General features: G+C 34.4%; 1 protein-coding gene across 2 annotated transcripts in view; it reads left to right on the top strand.

The window, feature by feature from the left end:
- CDH13 (cadherin 13) overlaps nucleotides 1–22,157 on the top strand; it is a 1,329,441-nt gene that overhangs the window by 1,284,626 nt on the left and 22,658 nt on the right. For both annotated transcript variants that reach the window (XM_007476128.3, XM_056823341.1), the window contains 2 exons: nucleotides 707–849; nucleotides 19,613–19,846. In XM_007476128.3, coding sequence (XP_007476190.1) covers nucleotides 707–849; nucleotides 19,613–19,846 — 377 coding nt within the window. The remainder of the gene's footprint in view (nucleotides 1–706; nucleotides 850–19,612; nucleotides 19,847–22,157) is intronic.

Below are 22,157 nucleotides of genomic sequence, written 5' to 3' on the forward strand. Positions count from 1 at the left end.
GTTCTTTCTGGGATAATGAGAAGCTTGGGGCCATGTCAGTGAAATATTTGCTTTACATTTCTGTATTTTCTTATTCTGGGAAAAATGATTGATCTAGGTTACTTTTTTGATATCCAATGACTTTTGATTTTAAATTTCAGAGAGTGGTGAAAATGGCTACCGCCTGTCATCTCTATATGTGGCATTAACACAGGACTATCAGTAGGTCCGAGAAATAGACTGCTAGTGAACCAGTGAACCCTTTACCTTCTGTCTTAGTGTCAATACTGTGTATTGGTTCCAAGACAGAAGAGTGGTAAGGGTTAGGCAATAGGGGTTAAGTGACTTGCCCAGGGTCAAACATCTAGAAAGTGTCTGAGGTCAGATTTGAACCCAGGACCTCCAATCTCTGGTCCTGACTCTCAATCCACTGAGCTACCTAGCTGCCCCCCAGGATACTCTCAATGGCAACATTAAACACACTGAGACTTTGAGTAAATGTCTTAAATCTGTGACTGAAATGGATATATTTGATGTGATCTACTAGTAATGAGAACCTGATCAATTTTCTGAATTAAGGAAGAATTCTGACAAATAATGCCCATTTAATGAATTCCAGGTTGTGAATAATCCTGCATTACATCATTCTGTGATATAAATCACATTGTCCTTTCTGTATTCAAATATGCATCAGTTTCTATAACTTCAATATGTCTGTCTGTTTTAGGTACTCTATTTATAAAGATCCAGCAGGATGGCTATACATCAACCCAATAAATGGGACAATTGATACAGCAGCTGTCTTGGACCGTGAATCTCCATTTGTCCACAATAATATATACACTGCACTTTTCCTTGCAATAGACAGTGGTAAGTATTAAAAACTTTTTATAAGTATTTGAATCATAGTTAATATTTAGTTTAAAAAAAAACCTTTACCTTCTGTTTTAGAGTCAACTTTTTGTATTTATTAGAAGACAAGAATGTTAAGGGCTAAAAAATGGGATTAAAGTGCCTTGTCCAGGGTCACATAGCTAGAAAGTATATGAAGAAGTCAGATTTGAACCAGGGACTTCCCATCTCTAGGCTGATTCTTAATCCACTGATCCAGCTAGCTGCCTCTCTCTTTGCTTTTAGGCTTTCTTATTCACTCTAACTTCTGAGTTAAGTATGTTCAGAATAGGTTTAAACTTGGTGTAGGTTAAATTTTTTTTTTAGCCAGTAGCCAATCAGTTATCAGTTAATAAGCATTTGTCAGTTGTGCACCATCAGCCAAAGCCTTATGCTAAACACTGTTTCAACAAATACCAAAATAAAAAAAGATGGCCCTTAAAGGACATCTTTCAAGAATGATTGTCAACTTCTGGAAGAAATACAATGTCTGATATAAGTCCTTCCTACATTTGGTAGAAATTAAATTTCAACCAGAATCTATAGTATTTGCCACAATGTAGTAAAATTGTGGGGGAGAGAGAGAGAGAAAGAAAGAGTGTGTGTGTGTGTGGGAGAGAGAGAGAGAGAGAGAGAGAGAGAGAGAGAGAGAGAGAGAGAGAGAGAGAGAGAGAGAGAGAGAGAGAGAGAGAGAGAGAGAAATTTGAAACTTATGAGCTGAGGGGGAGAATTTTTAAGGCAAAAAAAATTAGAGATGATTACAAAAATTAAAATAAGATGACTGTGACCATATCAAGTTGAAAGAGTATTATACCCACAAAATAATGCAACAGAATAAAAATGGAAGCCGCTGAATAAGGAAAAAGTTTGCACGGAATGTTTCTGAGAAGGATTTGATATCAAAATTTAAGATGAAAACAGTAACACAAATATAAATTATCAAGTCTTTCCCCCTTTGAATAAATGGTTATGAAATATTCTCAAAAGAATTCCTACAACCACCTGAAATATTTTCTACATGAGGAAAAATAAGAGAAGTATAAACTACAATAATCCCATAGTTTTCTCTCACATTTAGCAAATAAATTGGTATACTAAAGAAGATAGAACCCAGGAGTTCCCCAGAAAGGTAGATGTTGAATCTGATTAATAAAATTGTGATATATGATACACTAATATCAAATTTTTCTACTTTCTATATGTGGTTTCCTGATTACTGACATATTTTTATGGGTAAGAATTATTAATCAGACTGTCTTCAGAAAGAGAGAGGTCAAATAATCTGTTTAATCATCTATTCTTAAATCTTACCGAGATATAAAAATTTTCTGGGAAACTATTTCCAGAATCTACCATTTTCCTTCTTTGAAAACCAGGATATTTGCTTATCTTTTGTCTTTCGGAATCTGCCACTTCATTCTTTATAATTTCCAAAAATTTATGAAAATAACTCAGATGTCATATATACAAGTTCAAAGTGAAGTTCATTTACTGTATTGGCGGAAATGGAAACAAAATGGAAAATGAATAGAATCATAGATAAGGAGATGGAAAATACCATGGAGAGCATCTCATTCATACACACACATGCTTTTTTTTTAAATATAAAAAAAAACTAAAGATAAGACAGGTAAAATTATTTACCCACGGTTACATAGGTTTTCAAATCTCAAATATATGTACTCTTTCTTAAAAAGCTAATGTTTTATTTCATTTCTACTCCCTATACCATATTGCCTTACTCTGGTAGTTTAACTTCCCCTTTGCATGATGCCTTTTTATAGCTTCCTACCGTTTATGTTCATATAAAAGGAGAACCAACATAGGTGTTTTGAAGTCCAGTTATGCTCCTCTGAACTTTGCTATTTCTGTTAAAAGGACTACATTCTCCAACTCATCAAATTTTATAACTTTTTATTCATCTTTGATTCTTCCCTCTTCCTTGCCACTCCATCAACTAATCAGTTGTAAATTATTTTTAGATTTTTCTCTACAAATTTTCTTGTTATATTTTACCAATATAACCATGAGAGTAAGCACAGAAAAAAAGAGTCCAATTAGGTATCTTTTACAATGCTATGACTATCCTTTATGGTATATATAGAAATTATAATAATCTTAGCTAATGGTCCCTTTTCAGGTTATTATAACTCCTTATCTGGATTACTATTAAAATACAGTGAACCTTCTTCTTTCCCATATCCTTCTCAGTCTATCCTACTATAATATGAGTTTGAGAAATACCAATAGTATTTGTAGTTCTGAGGCTCAAACAATTTTTATAGTGATTTAGACTATTAAAATCACTGAGTCCAAAAATGGACTTGAGTCATACTTAAGAGCTTTAAAAGACACAGAGCCTACAAGAGAAAAAACTAAGGTTTTCTTCAGTCATTCCCAGAACTAAATAAGCTAAGCTGGAAAGTATCAGTAGCATATGAGCAGTATATGCCAGAACACAGAAATGAAGTTAGAGTCATAGCATAGAAGTGAAAGAGGTAGGCAATCAGAACTCTGAAGAAATCAAAGAAAAAAGAATGTAACCACCTCTTTATAGGCAGAAAAGTTTTTTAAAGTCTATTTTTTCCTCACCTTCTACTCTGTTTGCTATAAACATTTGGTTTATAAGTAATTGTACATCTCACATGCCTATTATCTACATGAAGAAATTTTTAAAAATAATGGTGATCACATCAAAGTATAGGATATAGTGCTTAAAAGAAACCATCTCTCTTTCTCTCTGTCTGTGTGTCTCTCTCTCAATACTACCTTGATTTGGAAAATTAGGGAAAAGATAAGAGAAGGGGCAAATTTGTAGTTAAAAGGCATAATGGTACCCTTTGCTTGGGAATCCAAAAATTATAGGAAGACCAGATTACCCAATATTACTGAATGATGATGGAATCTTAGTCTAAAATCACTAATAGAGAACTAACATAATTCCTCACATATAATCATTCTGTTAAGGTCATCATTCTGAAATATGGGAATAGTGAATTAAACTTTCTTAATTTCCTTGAATTAAAAATTGAGTTTAACATAAATTATTTTATTTTCATGTAAGTGAAGTTATATTTTGCTAAGGTAGCACTATAGTTAAATAACTTGATCAATGAATTATTTTCACTGGCAAGTTTTTGCTCTTTTATCTTTGGAGATGAGTATCATAATTTACCTTATATAGTTCTGATTTTTTGAAAAGGTTAAGATGAGGTCTCCAGAGCATAGATACTCTTTATTAAAGGATTTCTGTGGATGGAAATTGCTGGTCTATATAAAAAATAAAAATAAAAAGTATTCAAGAAAACAGCAAAATGGATATTTTAGAGTGTAATAAGAATGGAAGTCCTTCAGGAATATGGTGAGTGCAAGGTAATGCAATGACTATTAGTAGATGCTAAATCCTGGTAGAGTTGTAGTCTCTAGTCTATTAACCACCTGGAAAGGTCAGATGTCAATCTTATTGTCCCATGTGGTTTGGGAACTGTCACTGGAGATTTCACTTAACATTTCAAGAATTACACTTGTAAAGGTTATTGGTCTGCAAAGAAGCCCCAGATAGCTCCCAAAACTGGAAAAAGGAGCCAGAAAGGGTACTCCAGGAACTTAGATTTGTACTTGATTTGTTTTTGCTTCTTTCTGATGAATTTCTCTCCACTACCCAGTTCTCCCTTGCATCCCTGGTTTGAAGTTTTCTGATGTTAGATGTTTTTGATTAAGGTCCCTGAACCAGGCTTTGAGATCTTCAGGGAATAGCTAAGCTATAAGTCTAGGGAACAAACAAATGCATATACATTTTACTTCCAAAAGGTCTCATTTCTAGGATTTTTGCTGCCCAGGTTGTTTATTGTAGTAGGGGAAAAATTGCTTCCAATGCTAGTTATTTTAATGGCACAGGGCAGCTGAATGGGTCTGACCCCATGCATTGCATACCATCTCCAGAGCCCATGATGAATTGTTCACTTTGCTATGACTCCACTGAACTTGATGCATATTCCCCATCTGCTTTCATTTCAAACTGTTCATGAAAAGAATGGTACCAAGAAGAACTGGTAGTTTAGAAACAAGTCAAACTGTTCCTAAATAAAACCTAATGTTTTCTATGAGTTAAGCAAGTTAAAAAATATGTGTCTCATTGTAATAAATGTGTTTGTTGGAAGAACCAAAAGATTCCATAATTCTAGAATTCAGTACAACAAAGGCAAGATTCACATGGAGTAGAGGAAGCCGATGTGTTAAGTAGCAGTAAAAGGAGCTGTTGGTTGGGCCATACACCCAACGAAGTAGTCAGCTCACAGAAATGAAGAGATTTAAAGACAAAACCATTGGGGGTGTATCTTTTACACTTCTCTCCTCTTTAACAACAGTTTTTCAGTCTGAAAGAAAGTAATCTTTGGCAAGTCTGTCTGCAGTATGACAATGGGTATATCACAGTTTTGTGACTGCATTTCAACAGGTTCAGCAGCTTGAGAAGGATGGTTTCCTTTGCCTTGTGGCTCTAATGAGTCTGTAGGAGGTTATCATGTGGTGACACTCAAGGAAACACCTCTAATGATTCTGTTGCTATTGTTGCTCCACCATTGGAAGAATTCATCAATTATAATAATGATGCCACACTAGCCCATTAGCACCCTGATCCCTGTATAAGACAGATATTGTGGTCTTAATTATAGGGCCAAGACTCTACCTTGGACCCATTACATAATTTCAAGAAAAGATAAATTATTTTTTTAAATGAATGAAGAAAAGATGCATGATAGAGAAACATATGTAATATGTGTTTATTTATCTTAGGCCTCTACATCTGGATAGAAATGGAAATCTTCTCCATTAGTTATTTAGCATTATTATTGTTGAACATGGAGTGATGTGTAAAGTGCTAATAAAACTAAAAGAAATTTTGGTCAATTTAGGAGTCATTATTTTTAATGCAATATCTATGTACTTTTGTAATCATTGTCTTTGATGCTGAGAATACAAAGTCAAAAGTAAAAATAGCTCCTATCCTCAAGGATCTTACAATCTAGCCAAATCTCTAATACACTTTACAGCATGGTTATTTATATACTCTTCCCTTTTTTTCCATCAAAGATGGTGGGGAACATGTCGGCAGCTCAAATAATTTCCAACAAAAATTGCTAAAATCCAACCAAGCAAAATTGAGACCCTTTGTCAGAAATCATAGAGTTTGAAAATTGTTTTTTACATGCAGGGAGAGGATTATTATAATATAATTTTAAGGGAAATTAGAGCCCTTTGAGTCAACTTTGGAGATGTGTCTCCAATAGTCAGTTTCCTTTTCTGGAAACATCTTATCACTTATTAATCCACAAATGAATCTTGAGAGAGGGGATATAGCTCTACATTATAAACAATGATGACTTTGCCATTCTATTGGTGCCATTTGTGAAATTTCAGTCCCTTAGCAATCACTCACCAGGCCATCTGTTGGTAAGAAGTGTTCCCTCAATAGTTTCACAAACTCAATAAATATTTTAATCATGTATCTCAGACGCAGTGAGAGATCTTGTCATAGCAACTCTGTAAGCCTCTAAGCTTATCAGGAGCATTAGAATACTGTTGTTAATTAAAAACTTTCTATTTCCCTTGCTTAAAGATAGTGAAAATAACTCAATCTCAGAATCTCAGGAAGTAGGCTGACATCTAACTATTTCACAGACAGTTTACAAAATATAAGATATGTTTAATATCATTGAAATAATAGCTTGTGAGAATGGAGTTATACTCTGCTGTTCCTTTCCTTGTCATCAGGCATGTCATAGCAATATTTAAAAAGAAGGATATCAAGATTTTTTTAAAACCACAATAACCATTTGCTGTTATATCACTCATTCTATCCTGAATCTTTGCAGCACACAAACTTTAAGACAAAAATATTGTGACCATGAGCCACAACATTTTCTCAATTCGATTGAAATCAACAACTATGTATTAAATATCTATTATGTGTCAGCTACTGTAGTAGGTGCTACATATACAAAGACAAAAAATGAAATATCTCCTGACCTCAAGAAGCTTACATCCTATTGAAAGTTATGAAAACCATAGGGATAAGTATTATACAAAGGAAATAAGGGAAGAAGAGAGTGTTAATATTTGTAGTAATGATAAAAATCATCATAGAAAAAGTTCCATCTGAGTTGAGCTTTAAAGAATTCTAGATGTTGGCAAAGAAAATGAAATTAATTTCAGATATAGTGAATTTCATGCACAAAGAAACATATACTATGAATAATCAGAAGTGTTATGGTTCCCTCAAAATATATGGAGAAATATGGAGACTAGACAGGTTTAGCGGTAGGTAAGAAAGAGGAGACAGTGAGCTCTGCTTTGGACATATTGAATTTGAGATGTCTACAGGATATCCAGGAAAAGATGTCCTTGTTGTAATTGATAATGCACAACAGGATTTCAGGCAAGAAATATGTATTTAGTCTATAGATTTAGGAGTACTCTTTGTAGACAGGATTTTAATCCATGGGAACAAATGAGATATATACTGCAGGAAGGATTTAATATACTTTGATGAATACATGTATTAATCAGGGTTGGCACTACTACCTGTGCAAATTGTAATCCACAAGACCCTTCTCATCCTTTGTGATTCTTTTATAAATCCTCCATAGGAAATCCATTCAATGAATTGAAGACACTTTCTTCTATTTTTTTTTTAATATTTCATGAGTATCAATACAAACCTCAGACTGTTTCTCTATTATTCTTGCTGTATAACTGTCACACACTACCTTGTCCTGTTATAGTCTTCTCAAATAAACTGGCAAGGATTATGCTACTGCCAGGTGATTCAAAATGGAAATAATGTGTGAGGTTCAACATTCCAATTCATTATAAGTGAAAACAAATGAGATTATTTAGTTCCATATGCAACTGACAACCAAATCTCCTCAAACAAGAAATATAAAATTTGAATAACAAAGAAGTATCAAAGAACATGTGATGTGAATTTCTTCTCATGTCTTTTAACCTGTCTCCAGGCTTCACAGAGCATGTGATCAAATTACCCCAGAATGAATCCACCTAAAACATGCTCTTATGGAACAAGTCAGACAGTTAGTTACTATGGCAACCCAATTAGGCCAGTTTATCACCCCTCATCCCAGTTGCTATATTAATTAAAAGGGAAAAATAAATTGAAGCTACATCCATCATTTTGTACTGTTTGAAGTTCCAGCAAAATATTAATCATATCAGAAATACTGGCTGCATTTCTGCGAACCTTGAATTTTGTATAGAAAAAGGGGGAAAGATGAAAACATTTTTTGCCTTCTGTAAAGGGGGAAAACACATATTCCTTATTTTCTTATCATAGCATAGTGTAGAACAAAATGCTGACAAGCTAAAACTAAGGAGATTTGGACTCTTGTTCCAGTTCTACTCAATATATGAACTTAGTATAGTAATTTTCTAATGACATCAAAATAATCTTCTCTCAGTGTGCCTTAGGGTCCTTCTCTATATGATATGAATTGTATTAGGTGTCTACTGAGGACTCTTTTTATGTGAAATTTCCATGAGATAACTAAGATTTCTACAAACTTATGAAGTAGTGATACCATTGGTGCCCGTAGAACTAGCATAACCAGCTTAACCATTTTGAAAAAAAAAAGTCATTCCCAAGACAGGGACAGAAGTGTCTCCATGAAAAGAAGCAGTGCAACCTGACTGACAAAGAAGCTAAATAAAACATAACTTACATTTATCTAGAGAGGAGGAGGGTCAATCTCACTGTACTTTGCTTTGCTCAAAGTGAATTTAGAGTATCATGTTCAGTTTTAGGCACCAACTTTTTTTATAGAGACTATCTAAAGGTGGGCAATTAGGAGGGGTGATGGGCCTCAAGCTTATATCCCCATGAGAATCATGAAAGAACTGGGAATGTTTAGTTTGAAAATAAAAGAATTGGTTAGGGTTGGGTAGCATTAAAGCAATTTACAGTGGTTTGAAGAACTGTTATGTCAAAGAAGAATTAGACTGGATATTTTTACTCAAAAGGGCAGAACTAGGAGCCATGAATGGAAGCTACAGAGCTATACTTAAGATAAAGGAAAAAATTGTCAACAATTAGAGCTGCCAAATGTGTAATAGCCTGCCTTGTCACAAAAGAATTGACCTACCTTTCATTTGAGGTCTTCAAGCAAAGACCTGATCAACACTAATCAAGTAGCCTGAAGATATTCCATTCAGATATAGAGCTGAAGAGATGACCTGTAAGAACCCTTCTAACTCTGACATTCTGTGTTTCTGCCTATTGCCTCTTCCTTAAATTCATCTCAAGCATACTCAGAAAGAAAAGCACAAGGACCCAAGACCCTCCTACTTATAAAATCACCAAATGCAAGATTTGAAAGAAGACTCAGAAATCAGATAAAGAAACATGGGTTAAGGAAAAGGAAATAATTTGCCTGAGAATCAACTATCAATTCTTATCAGAGTTTAGATTAAAAGAGAATAGGAAACAGAATTTAGACAGTTTATACTATGCTAAGGTCTTTATAAATAATACTTCGTTTGATCCTCACAACAACATTGTGAGTTAGGTGCTATTATTTTTTTAAACATTTTAAATTAATTTTAACTTAATTAATTTAGAATATTTTTCCATGATTCCATGATTCATGTTCTTTCCATCCCCTCTTCCCTCCCCGCTCTTGTAGTCAACATGCAATTCAACTGAGTTTTATAATTATCATTGATCAAGAAGTTAGTTGCTATTATACCAATTTTACAGTTGTGAAAACTGAGGTTAAATGACTTATCCCAGGTCAGCTAACAACTATCTGAGACTAGATTTGAACTCAGCTCTACCTGACTCCAGGATCAGAACCTGCCTCTAAAACTCAGGTCTCATTATTTGCTTCATGTTCTTTGTTCTATACAATGTTGACTCTTCTGTTCTGAAAGTTTTATTTCACTGTATCTGTAAACCATTAATGTAGGAGCAGTCATATAGGATATCATTCTCCATGGGGGGAGGGTGGTAACCACACTAATTAGGTAGGTTTAATTCTTTTGGATTTTTGTATGTTTGAATATTAAAGTTGCAGTAGTCATGGTCCCCTATATACAGCGTAGCCATGTACCTTAATAAAAAAATGATTGGGAAGAATAGAAAGATTTTTGTATTAAAATGTCACTTGTGATAACTATAGGCACCAGTTCAAGTCAACTAGACAGAAAATTTTTTAGTTGTCATAGAAGGATCATGCCAATCCTTAGTCTCAAAATGCAGTCAATTTAAGTGGAATAATGAATAGACATCTGGACTTAATATCAAGAAGACCAGAGTTTGAATCCTACATCAGCTACTTACTAGCTGTGTGATCCTAGTTAAGTCAAATAATCTTTCTCTGTTTCAGTTTTCTCATCAATAAAATGAAGACAATAAAAATAGTAACTACCACCCCACCCAGCTTTGTAGTAAAAATAAAATGAAAACTTCTTTAAAATGTTTTGCAAACTTAAATGTTACTTATTGGAATTGTTATCAATGTTTTGTGGATTTGATTCTAGGAACCAGAATGATTTTCTCTTCCAGAATTATAAGTATTAGAAATGGAAATTATAACTTTCCAAAAATCCTTCTTAGCCTATCTCTCCCTTTTATGTTTAGAAAAGAAACAATATCCATTTCCTATGCTCTGTGGTCTATTCTTTATGCTAAGGCTACATTTCTAACCATAGTATGAAATGCAAGATAGGCAGACCACTATGGAATTCTGTCCCAGAATTTGATTTTCAGAGCAGTTTTGGAACATGAGAATGCCAATTACCTGTGCCCTACACCTGACTTTGAACATGGAATCACAGCCCTGATGTCTCCTGACCTCCTTCTCAGCCAATCTCTTTGTCAGTCTCAACCTCTTAGGATTTTATTGGCTATATAAATTCATTGGCTCCATCAAAAAAGAAATGGTAGGACAGCCACATGCACTTCCTCTAACCCTTGAAACATTGAGTCATAAAGAATTGTTATTCTCCAACTAGGCAGTATACACCAAAAGGATTGATGAAGGACTGTTACATCTTTCATTCCTTGGCAACACTCATGACAATATAATGATGAAATAAAGTAATAATGAATATTCCTTATTGAGAATTAATAGAGATAATATATTTGCTTCCTCATGTGTATCTTTTAAAAACCCATGAAACTTCTTGGCCAAGATACTGGAGTAACCCACTTCCTCCTCCAACTCATTTTACAAATGAAGAAACTGAGATAAACAGGGTTAAGTGACTTGATCAGGATCACACAGGCAGAAGATGTCTGATGTCAGATTTGAATCCAAGTCTTCGTGATTCCAGGCCTGGTGTTCTATCCACTGTGCTATCTAGTTGCCCTGGCAGCATATATCCTTGTGATTTCTATTGTTCAATCTGGGCTCAAGTCCTATCTTTTTGGCAGAACAAGTAACTCAACTTCTTAGTGTCAAAGACAATACCTGTAAATTGGCAAGTTACAGAGAAGGCACTGATCTGCAGTAACGAAAGTAACTAATTCCTAATCAGAAGTTCCCTATACCAATAAAATGCCAGTCTTGTTTTACTTTTAAATGTACTGGATTATTAATTGAAGAATTTCACAGATGACATGATGAAAGAAATCAATTAATTTAATTTAAGGCAACAAATATAAGCAAAGAGTACTACTATGTGCTCTCTGGAATTGTAAAAGATACAAAGATGAAAGAGACCTGAACTTTTCTGTCATTGAGCTTACAATTTATTAAGAAAATGTAACACACATACACATAATTATAATACAAAATATTGTATTGTTGCATATTATTAGATAGTAACAAGTTTGCAGAGTCCTAGCTACTATGTGGTGAATGAAGCTTTGCCCTAGCCTAGAGTAATGATCCTGGCCATTGTGTGAAAGAGCTATTTCTCCCTTGGATCCCACTGCCATGACACACCTCTTAGAGTGTCTGCTCTCCCACTCAACAGCCTTCAAGAGGACCACACCTTAACCCTGATGGAACTCCCCATCAGGGCATTCTCTTTGGGGACTATGACGATAGTCCATCCTTTCCACTCTAAATGTCTTTGCTCCTAGTTGTAGTCAAGTAGGAAAGAAATAAAACATTTATCTTGATGCAAGAAAACAGAAATAAGAATGAGTGGAAGGCATAAGGAGTAGGGTAAGCAGGCAGGCATTTAGTACATGCTTACTGTGCCAAGTGCTACAGTTACAAAGGCAGAAATAGTCTCTGCCCTCAAAGAGTTCATATTCTAGTGGCTAAAAGGACTATGTACATACAAGATATACAGAGCAGATGGGAGATCATGCCAGAAGGAAAGCAAATTTGACCTTGTTTCAGGAAAAAAGTTTTAGAGCTCTTCAAATGTGAAACAGATTGGTTTAGGAGACAATGCTTGGGAGGTGAAGGTTTCAATCATTAGCTATAAGTAAGAAGAAGCTGAATATGTTCTTCACAGAGATGTGATAGAGAATGTTCCTATTTAAGTAGATTCAGACTAGATGATTTCTTAGGTCCATTGAAACTTGAGAATCTAGGATTCTATGTGACAGATGTTATTGTTTTTGCTTGTCCTTTCTTGATTGAGTGGAGCTATATGTTATATGAAATATTTTATTTCCAGTGGAGACTAGTACTGAAGAAAACTGAGATGGAAGAAAAATGATCTATTACCACTCCCAAACAGAAACTTTTGAATATGTATTGCTTTCCAACACTATCACTGCAAACTTTCATTTCTTATTTGAAATTGTGTTTTGGTATGTTTATATTCAAGTAAAAATCTCAGCAACTTGCCACTTTAAATCCCATTCAGATTTTCATAACTGTAGGAAATATGGATGATTCTGTTATTGAGGGGCCAGTAGCATGAGGTGACTGACTCTAAATAGAGGGAAGTCATAAGAGAAAGAAAAAGCTTTGGGTCCCTCTGGGCACATGTATCGTCACTGGATCTCATTAACTGGTTTCACTTTTTTTTTTATCACATTCTACAAAGACTTCAGAGCATGGAATGTCACAGGAAAAATTTTCCAAGTGTAAAATTGGTGCCATGATTTAGAAGAAAAGTAGCACTAGATATGAAGGAGGCATTCTAGAAGGAACTAACTGCTCAAGTCTATGGACCAATAGCAGCACTAAGAACAAAAGTGGAGAGAAAAATGTCATTGAGATGGGCTATAAAGACCATAAAATCGTGGTTAGATGTCTTGAAAGAAGAGAAAATTCAGATAAAAAGCAGTGAAAATAAGTAAAATATTATATACACCCTGAAGATCCATGGATTTCAATGACTGTTTTCATAGTCATCCTTAATTATATTTCAAGCAAGCTCTATAAATTTAAATCTCTCTATGTCTCTCTCTCTAAATGTATACACATTTGTGCCTATGAATATATGTATAAATATAATATTCTCATCATTAGGCTTCTGAGTTTCTATTCCTCTAATTTATATGTGTATCATTCTTTTTTTATTTCCTTGTTATTTTTTATTTTCTATTTTAAAATATTTTTCCATAGTTATATGATTCATTTTCTCTCCCTCTCCTCTTATGTGTGTCATTCTGATATCTCTTAGATTCAATTTTCCTTTTCTCAGTCTCTGATGCCAATTAAAACATAAATATGTGTTTGACAATAAAGCCAAGAAATGAAAAGATGTAAACTAATATCCTGATTCAATGTCATATAAATGTAGCTTAAATCTCAGAGACAATGCTTATTTTCATGGGTGAATTGTGAGCCAGCTAGCATCAATGTGCTGATAGTAAAAAGCTTTTCTTTTTATTTGTGTGTTTGTCTTAGTTTGCATTCTTTATTCTTATTTTCCTCCCAGTGTTTTTGTGTTAACTTAGTAAATGGCTATGCTGGATGGGAGGTAGAAGAGGGATGATAAGTTTCCTTGGAATTTGCTGGAAGCTACATATGCTTCCCATCTGCTCTTTTTTTCTTTACAAATGTTACATTAACCTGCCATGTAAATGAAGGAATGTTTATTGTCTCTCACTAAACTCAAAGTCTTATTGTCTACTATGACACAGTAGATTTTAACATATAAACTGTGCTTTCTCAAAGATTTGTGTATATGCTACACATGGGGCTTATATGTGCAGCAAGGAAGACCAATTAGCAAATTAATTAGGTTTCTGTTTATCCTTGCATTTTCTATATCAATGTTGTATTTGAATTTCACAAGTATATCGTTATTTAACACTTCTTCTATTATACTGAGGGACAATAAACACTTTCCTATACGAATGTTTATATTCAAGACATACTATTCTACTGAAATTTATAATAGTCTTTTGTAACAAAGTAAGGAAAAGGAAACTGACTCATGAAACTGGAAATATACTTTTGTTGGATAATCATTTTTATTCCTTCTTATTTTAACATCTACTCATCTATATCTATGGATATACAAAAATTTATTTTTGTATATGATTTTCACCTGAATATAGACTTCTAATATTGCTATATTGTACATCCTTTAGATTCTTTGGAGAGAATTATGTATGTAAAGATAGGACCTTTTATTGAATTGAATTGAGCTGAATTTATTAAGCAACTATTATTCTGCTATGACTTCCTTCAAGACAACTCAAATCCTACTTTAAGCAGGAAATCCTTTCTGTGTATACACACACATATACACATATTTCTGTATTATATATATGTATATATATACATATATATATAAAGAGAGAGACAGAGACAGAAAGAAAGCTGATGGCTCAGCCAACAGAACTCTTATCCTGAGGTAAGAAAGACCTAAGTTCAAATCTTACCCTAAACACTTAGCTATGGGACCCTGGGCAAGTCACTTAACCTCTATTCACCTCAGTTTTCTCACTTATAATATCAGGGCAATAATAATACCTAATTCACAAGGTCTTCATGAGGAACAAATATAAGATAACATACATAAAAAATGCAGACAGTGCCTGATACATAGTAGGCTAATATGAATTCCTTTTCCTTCCCTAATATGTGGCACCCAGAACTGAATACTCTGCTTTAAATGTGCTCTTATTGGCTTAAGGATAATGACCTCTCAACTCCCTTATTTTAGACATTTTGATTCTCAATTTAGTTTGATGTTGTGTTGGCTTTTTGGTTTCCAAATCATTGCTGACATTGAGATTGCATTCTATCAGAACCATCAGAACTGTTTTATGTGGACTTTAAGACAGGTTTCCTCTGTCTTCTCCTTGGGAAGCTGATTTTTAAAGCAAATCCTGCATTCATCTTTCTTTGATTTTTCCTTTCATTCTAGCCTACCAAGAATTTTTGGACTCAGAATCTCTCATCCAATATATTACATGGTACATAATAGAATGTTTTCTTTCTTTTTTCTCATTATTTTGTACATGTAAATAAATCATGCCAATAGAGGCAGAGAAATGAAAACTCAAACTGTTTGCACTCTGGATTAAGGAATTATGGAGTCTAAAATATTAGAATATCAGGAGTCATAATGTCTTATGACATAAAGAACATTGAAATTGGAATTGTGGAACACAAGTTCTAAACCTAGTTATTCTTTTTACTATCCATATTCTGATGGGCACTTCCCCTTTGCGGAACTAGATTTGTTCCTCTATAAAATGAGAGTAGAGCAAGATGATCAAAAAAGTCCATTCTACCTCTAACTCATATGATCCTATGAAAATTAAAGATGGCCATTTAATTAAGTTCAGGAAAGGCTAACTCTTATAGTCATTTTTCAGATATGTAAATGCTTTTCATCTATTCTGCTGCATCAATTTATTTTAATATGTTGAAAATGAAAAATGTATTAGATTCTTACTGAAAATTCAATTAGTTCAGTAAAAGTGAAAAATAATTTATTTTTTCATAAAAGTGAATTTAATCCAAATACTCATGCTGAGGGAAATGCTACCAGCAGCCACCATGCAGTCCTTTTGTTTTCTTAACATGCCTAAATAGATGAGGTGTCACCATTCAACCATGTGTTCACAGAACCACAGCATTTCAGGAATGGAAGGAATCTCAGCAACTTTTCATTCCCAGCCATGCCTGAAAAAAATGTTATCTCCAATGTACACAGCAAATGATTAGTCAGCCCCTACTTGAAGACTGCCAGTGAGGGTAAACTTATTGAAATATACCTCCTTAAGACCTATACCAATAACCCTAATACTTGATGCAACAGAATATAAATATATTTTCTACGTAACAGACCTTAGAAGTTTGGAACATGATGATCTCATAACCTGTGACCCATTTCTTCTTCAGGCTATATATCTCCACTTCCTCAACCTGTCATCATATGCAATAAGCCTAATGTTCTTCTGATGTCTAATGATGGTGCATTACTGTCAATGGGCAGCTAGGTGAAAGAGTGGATACAGTGCCAGTCCCAGAGTAAGGAAGACTTATCTTTCTGAGTTCAAATCTGGTTTCAGACAGTTGCTAGCTGTGTGACCCTCAGCAAGTCACTTAACCCCTATTTATCTCAGTTTCCTCATCTATAAAATGACCTTGAAAAAGAAATGGCAAACTAGTCCAATAGTCTTTCCGAGAAAACCCCAAAGATGAGTCATGAAAAGTTAGACACAACTGAAATAACTGAACAAATTAATGTCAGTAGTCAAATGTACCCTACAATAGCTCATCATTTAAAAGTAGAGGACTCCATGCATTCTCTTATTCTCTTTCATATAACAGTAAAGGTTACTTGAAAGAGAGGACAGATTTCTGGGCTTGGAATCATGGTAAGTTAGATTTAATTGTTAGTTCTGACATTTATTAATTTTGAGACCCTGTATGAGACCCTACATGCCTCAGGCAACTCATTGTGATTTTCTGGACTGAGATTATAAACCAATAGTAATGCACACAAATGAATTCACAGATCCTTCCAAAAGTTCATGTTATAAAATTTTAGAACTTAGATGAACAAATCCATACATGGATCTATATGTGAATGTATATAAAATGCACACATATATTTTTATGTTACATGATTTTAAAAAGTTAATTTAAGAGAGAGAACTGGCAAGGTGGGAAGTCATTGAAAAGTCCCAAAGGCAAACTCTGCCAACTCTATCATCTCCTTCATCCTAAGGTACTATAGCTTTGGTCCCACTAATGGAGAAAGGGAGAACATGAAATGTCAGACAAAAGGAAGGGTCTCTATGCCTAACCAGGTTCAGCCGTTAATAAGATGCACAGGAGCTTACTAATAGCTGTTCTCTCCTGACCACCAGGAAGGTAGACTGTTCCCCTCTTGGTCCAAGCATGGTCACCACTGTGGAGTCACCTCCAGTCCATGCCTACTCTGAAGTCTTTGGAGAGGATGCTCAGGCCTTATATTAATCCTGGTCCAGTCCAGCTTCTCCAACACCAAGGGCTCATATACCAGACTCGGCTCACTGCCAAAGTTTCAGACAATGACAGCATTGTCCAGCAGAAGAATTTGGCGGATTGGCTACTTTTATAAGCAGGGATGCTTTTGCCCAAGTAGACAGTTTGCAGCAGGTCCCTATAGTTTAGATTCAAAAAAGAGACACAGCCCTGGCCTCCAGTGACCAGAAAGTTGTCCAAGATGACAACTAAGACTGGACCCACAATGAGCTACTAAGCTGGCTGACTCTGTGATCACTGAAGAGGTGATGATCCAGTATCCCAAGAAAGGAAATTTGCTCAGATTGGCAGCTAGTGAATGTCCTTATTAGGATTTGAACCCAGGTTTCCTGACTCAAAACTAAATTTTCTTTTTAGAGCAAGGCAACAGTAGTTTGAGAAATCCATATGGTTACCTCACCTACTATTTCTTTGTCTTAAAGGCTCATTGGTTTCTCCCTATGTAAAATGGATAGGAAGTGAATTAGATGATAGGTCAAACCCATTCAAGCTTCAAGTCCTTCCATCCTGTGAAAAGAAGGCTCAGAATGGGTGTTTATCCTTTCCTAGCTCCTCTCTTAGCATTTGTCTGATAGGGCTTGAACCCTTTAACTAAAAGTATATTCTTCTACTTCCCCATCCTACCCTATACCCACTGATGGAGCTTTCCCTTGGATACTACCTTCCCTCTACGTTATATGAATCTTCTATGGATATAGTTGTTTGCATGATGTCTTCCCAATTATAATTCAAGGTACATGAGGTCAGGGACCATTTTTGTCTTTCTTCAATTTGAAGTCAGATTTCTATTTGCTCTAGCGCATTGTTTCTCTTTATCTATCTATCTATCTATCTATCTATCTATCTATCTATCTATCTATCTATGATTCAGCTAATTTATTAACTCATTGTTATTAATGCTGATTTCACCCTATGGACAAAGCTATTGAGAAGCAGGGGGACAGGCAGCTAGGTGGTACAGTGGGCAGAATACTGGTCTTAGAATCCAGAAGATCTTTGAATACTAACTGTTACTTTAGGCAAATCTCTTAATGAGACCTTGCTTCCACTTTCCTCATATGTGAAATGATGATAATGCTAACATGACAGAGACTAACCAAGTTTGGACCTTTGCCTGATTTCTATGACCCCAAACTTGGTTAGTCTTTGTCACTAACACCTACCTACCTGGTTAGTCATGAAGGTCAAATGAGATGTTATAGAAAGAGCAATTTACAAATCTTAAAGGAAGATATAAAGTACTAGCTATTGATATAGAAAAACAAGTTAAACAAATAGTCGTTTTACCACTATTATATTAGTTTATATTCTTTACAAAAGAAATTTTAATTTTTTAAATTTATTTTGATAGTATTATTACATATATTATATTATTCTATTTGAGAGAGATTTAGGGATGGGGATATGTTCTGACTTATCTATATATTTGTATCCCTTCCCAATTTATCTTAATTGTATTTATATAGACTTTATTGAAAGATTTCTTGTTTTAAAACTAATTGGTTGGTTTTAGAGAATCCCAACCTTTACATTATTTCTTACTGATTTCATCAATCCAAATGTATTACATTGGAAGTGGCTGGGTACCTCAGTGGATTGAGAGCTAGGCCTAGAGACTGGAGGTCCTAGGTTCAACTCTGACCTCAGACACCTCCTAGCTATTAGGCTGGACAAATCACTTAACCCCCATTGCCTAGCCCTTAACCCTCCTCTGCCTTGGAACCAATATGTAGTATTGATTGTAAGATGGAAGTTAAGGGTTTAAAAAGAAAGTATATTCTATCATCTTTAGACACATGATTCCTAGTCCATATCCAGTCTATATTTCTTTTCTGAGATTTAGTAACACCTGTGGTGTATTCACTTTCCTTACCTTTGTCCCCTGGAATATCTAATTTCCTTAAATTTCAATTCAGTTGCCATTTCCTATACCAAACCCCCTCTCCTCCCTCCTTCTCTTCTCTCTTCTCCTCTGAAATTTCCTTGCATTTATTTTGGATGTCCTTCGAATAAATATATTTCCTTCCATTAGAATATAATCCCCCTGAGGGAAAGTGTTATTTTTATTTTGCCTTTGTATTCCCAGGGTCTAGAGGAAGTCTTGTAAATGGTAGATACTTAAATGAAGGCTTGATTTGGTTGGTAGATTTTCCCTTCTGTTGTGACTGGACCAGCTCTTTTGAAAATATTTAATGAAAATGGAAGAGTCTATCACATTTGGTAAATTAAAAAAAAGACTATGTAAATAATGGTTGTTTATCCTGTCTTTTCTTGGAAACAAAGACTAGTTTTTACATTAAATGCATTTTTCCCCCTTTCTGTAGGTGATCCTCCTGCAACTGGCACTGGAACTCTACAGATAAAACTGGAAGATGTGAATGACAATGCTCCTCTTATTTACCCCACACTTGCCAAAGTCTGTGATGATGCCAAAGATCTCAATGTGGTCATTCTGGGTGCATCAGATAAGGATCTCCACCCAAATACTGATCCATTCAAATTTGAATTGAATAAACAAACTGGGTCTGATAAATTCTGGAAAATTTCTAAAATCAATGGTAAGTTCAATAAATAATCATTTGGGGGCATTATGCAGGTCATTATCCTAAAGAATTTTAAGCTCTTTCCCTAATATAGTCCCATTCTCATAATGCCATAGCATCATGAGTGATGCTTACATATGATACATATTAATATATTTGTGATTTTTCCCACCACAAAACAGACCAAACAGATATTAACATTTTATAAACATAACACACACTTTTTTAAATCCCTTTCAACTTCTCCCATTTTACTTTTATCTCTTCTAGTCTGTGTTCTACCACTTATTTTACATATGTTTTAGCTTTTTAATACCTATTCAATTAGAGAGAATGTATAGTCAAGATCATGATTCTTAATTTTTCTCTTTCCTTTTTTCTTTTCATAAGATTCCATAAATCCTTTTGGTTTAACTTTTTTTCACCTACTCTTCCATTCTCTGTAATCTCTGCTAACTTGTTCCAAAAATTTCCCTGTATGGTATATTCAGAAACTAAGTATTACCATGCCCCGCCCCCCCACTATACTCTTCTTCCCTTCTTTCTGAGCTAGAAGTGAGCAGGTTTCATGACTCCTCTCTCAAAACTTTACACTGATTTCAACTGGAAATTAGTTAATTAACACACCACAGGAACTCTCTACTTGGTCATGAAGTTGAAAGGAACCTGAAAGTTTATTTAGTTGAGTGGCTTTAGCCTGGACTCCACAGTCAAAGAATCCATGGATTGATTTCAAAGGGTCTGTGAAAGTTTATGGGAATATGTATGTGTATAATATATATATATATATATGAAGAGTTAATATTAAAAAGTAAACCTCTACATGTATATAAAGATATATGTATAAATGTCAACTATAACGTTATACAATGAATACACACAGATCTTGATTTTCACCAAAATTTTGTTTACTTTATAATCTTAATAATTTTCATTTTATGAATTTAAATTTTTTTCCCAAAAACAGTTCCATAGGTTTCATCAGATTTCCAAAGGGATCCATGACACAAGAAATTTTAGAATCTCTCTATTTTAAAGATGAGGAAATTGAAATCAGGGAAATTCATTAGCTTACCCAAGATAACAAAACTAAACAAACATTTTCATTTAATTTCTCTGAGTTACAAATCTAGAACTTTTTCTGGTAACTTTTATACAGTCTCAGAAGTGTTTAAATAGCTTCATTTCACCTCTATTACCTTCTTTTTTTATGACTAAGAGACTTCCTTTGATAATTCCCAGTCTTTAACTCTTTAGATTTTTCTTACTGAATTCTTGACCTTTATGCTTAGCTCTGTTTTCTTTGTTACCATATCCTCCATGAAGGTCATCTCAATTCTTTCTTTATTCTGGGCCCTTGAAAGGGACTTTGTTGTGCAAGCATCCCTTATACTAGAAAACAATATAAGGTAGTTGCAAAGTGATGCCCTTCTCCCATACAAAGGCTGTACATAATTCACTTTTTTATAAAAGAGTCACTAATGTCTTTGCCTCATACACCTGGAACATTTGTTTTTTACTATACAACACTCTCATTCGGGTTCTTGAGTCCCATTTCTATGGCCCTGTTGGCTGCCTTCTATATCGGCTATAACCCTTTATTTAACACTTAATAAACCAACAAACTAATCATGCGCAGTACCTAATCTCCCCCTTCCAAACTTCTAATTCACTCTTATTTCCCCAAACCAAGACCCACCCTGGTATACTATGCTAATTAAAACATCAAATTCATCTATTGTTTCCATAGCTAAGTAAAAGAGTCTCCAGTTTTCATGATCATTTCTGAAGATGATGGTAGAAGTCCTTAACATGTTTATTGATTCTGATGATAGCCTGATTCAATGAAGGCAAATAGTGGTTCATAAGCAGGTGTTTTAAAAAGTATCATGGATGGATAGTTTTTGTTGGCCCAAGTTGGATCTACATCTCTCTCTTTTATTCTCATTTGCATATATTTTATTTCAATGAGGCATCAACAAACAATAAACATTTACTTAATGTTTACTACATGTTTGACACTTGATAAGTGGGGCAACATGCACATTTATGTATATTAAATATTTATGAATATATTTTTTTATGTATGTGTGTATATTTATATACATATACATGAAGTGAGGCAGTTGAAGAGGGAGTGCATTCACATTTGACGTGATCAGGAAAATATTCAGGTGTAAGGTGACGGTTGAGCTTAATTTTAAAAGAAACCAGAGATTCCCAAAGGCAGAAATGAGGAGGAAGTACATTACATGGATAAGAAGAGTCAATGCATAGGCTCATAGATGGGCAATGGAGGGCCATGTGTGTAGAATAGCAAGAAGAC

The sequence above is a fragment of the Monodelphis domestica genome, chromosome 1 (genome assembly GCF_027887165.1).
Source record: "Monodelphis domestica isolate mMonDom1 chromosome 1, mMonDom1.pri, whole genome shotgun sequence".
In the NCBI taxonomy this organism is placed as follows: Eukaryota; Metazoa; Chordata; class Mammalia; order Didelphimorphia; family Didelphidae; genus Monodelphis; species Monodelphis domestica.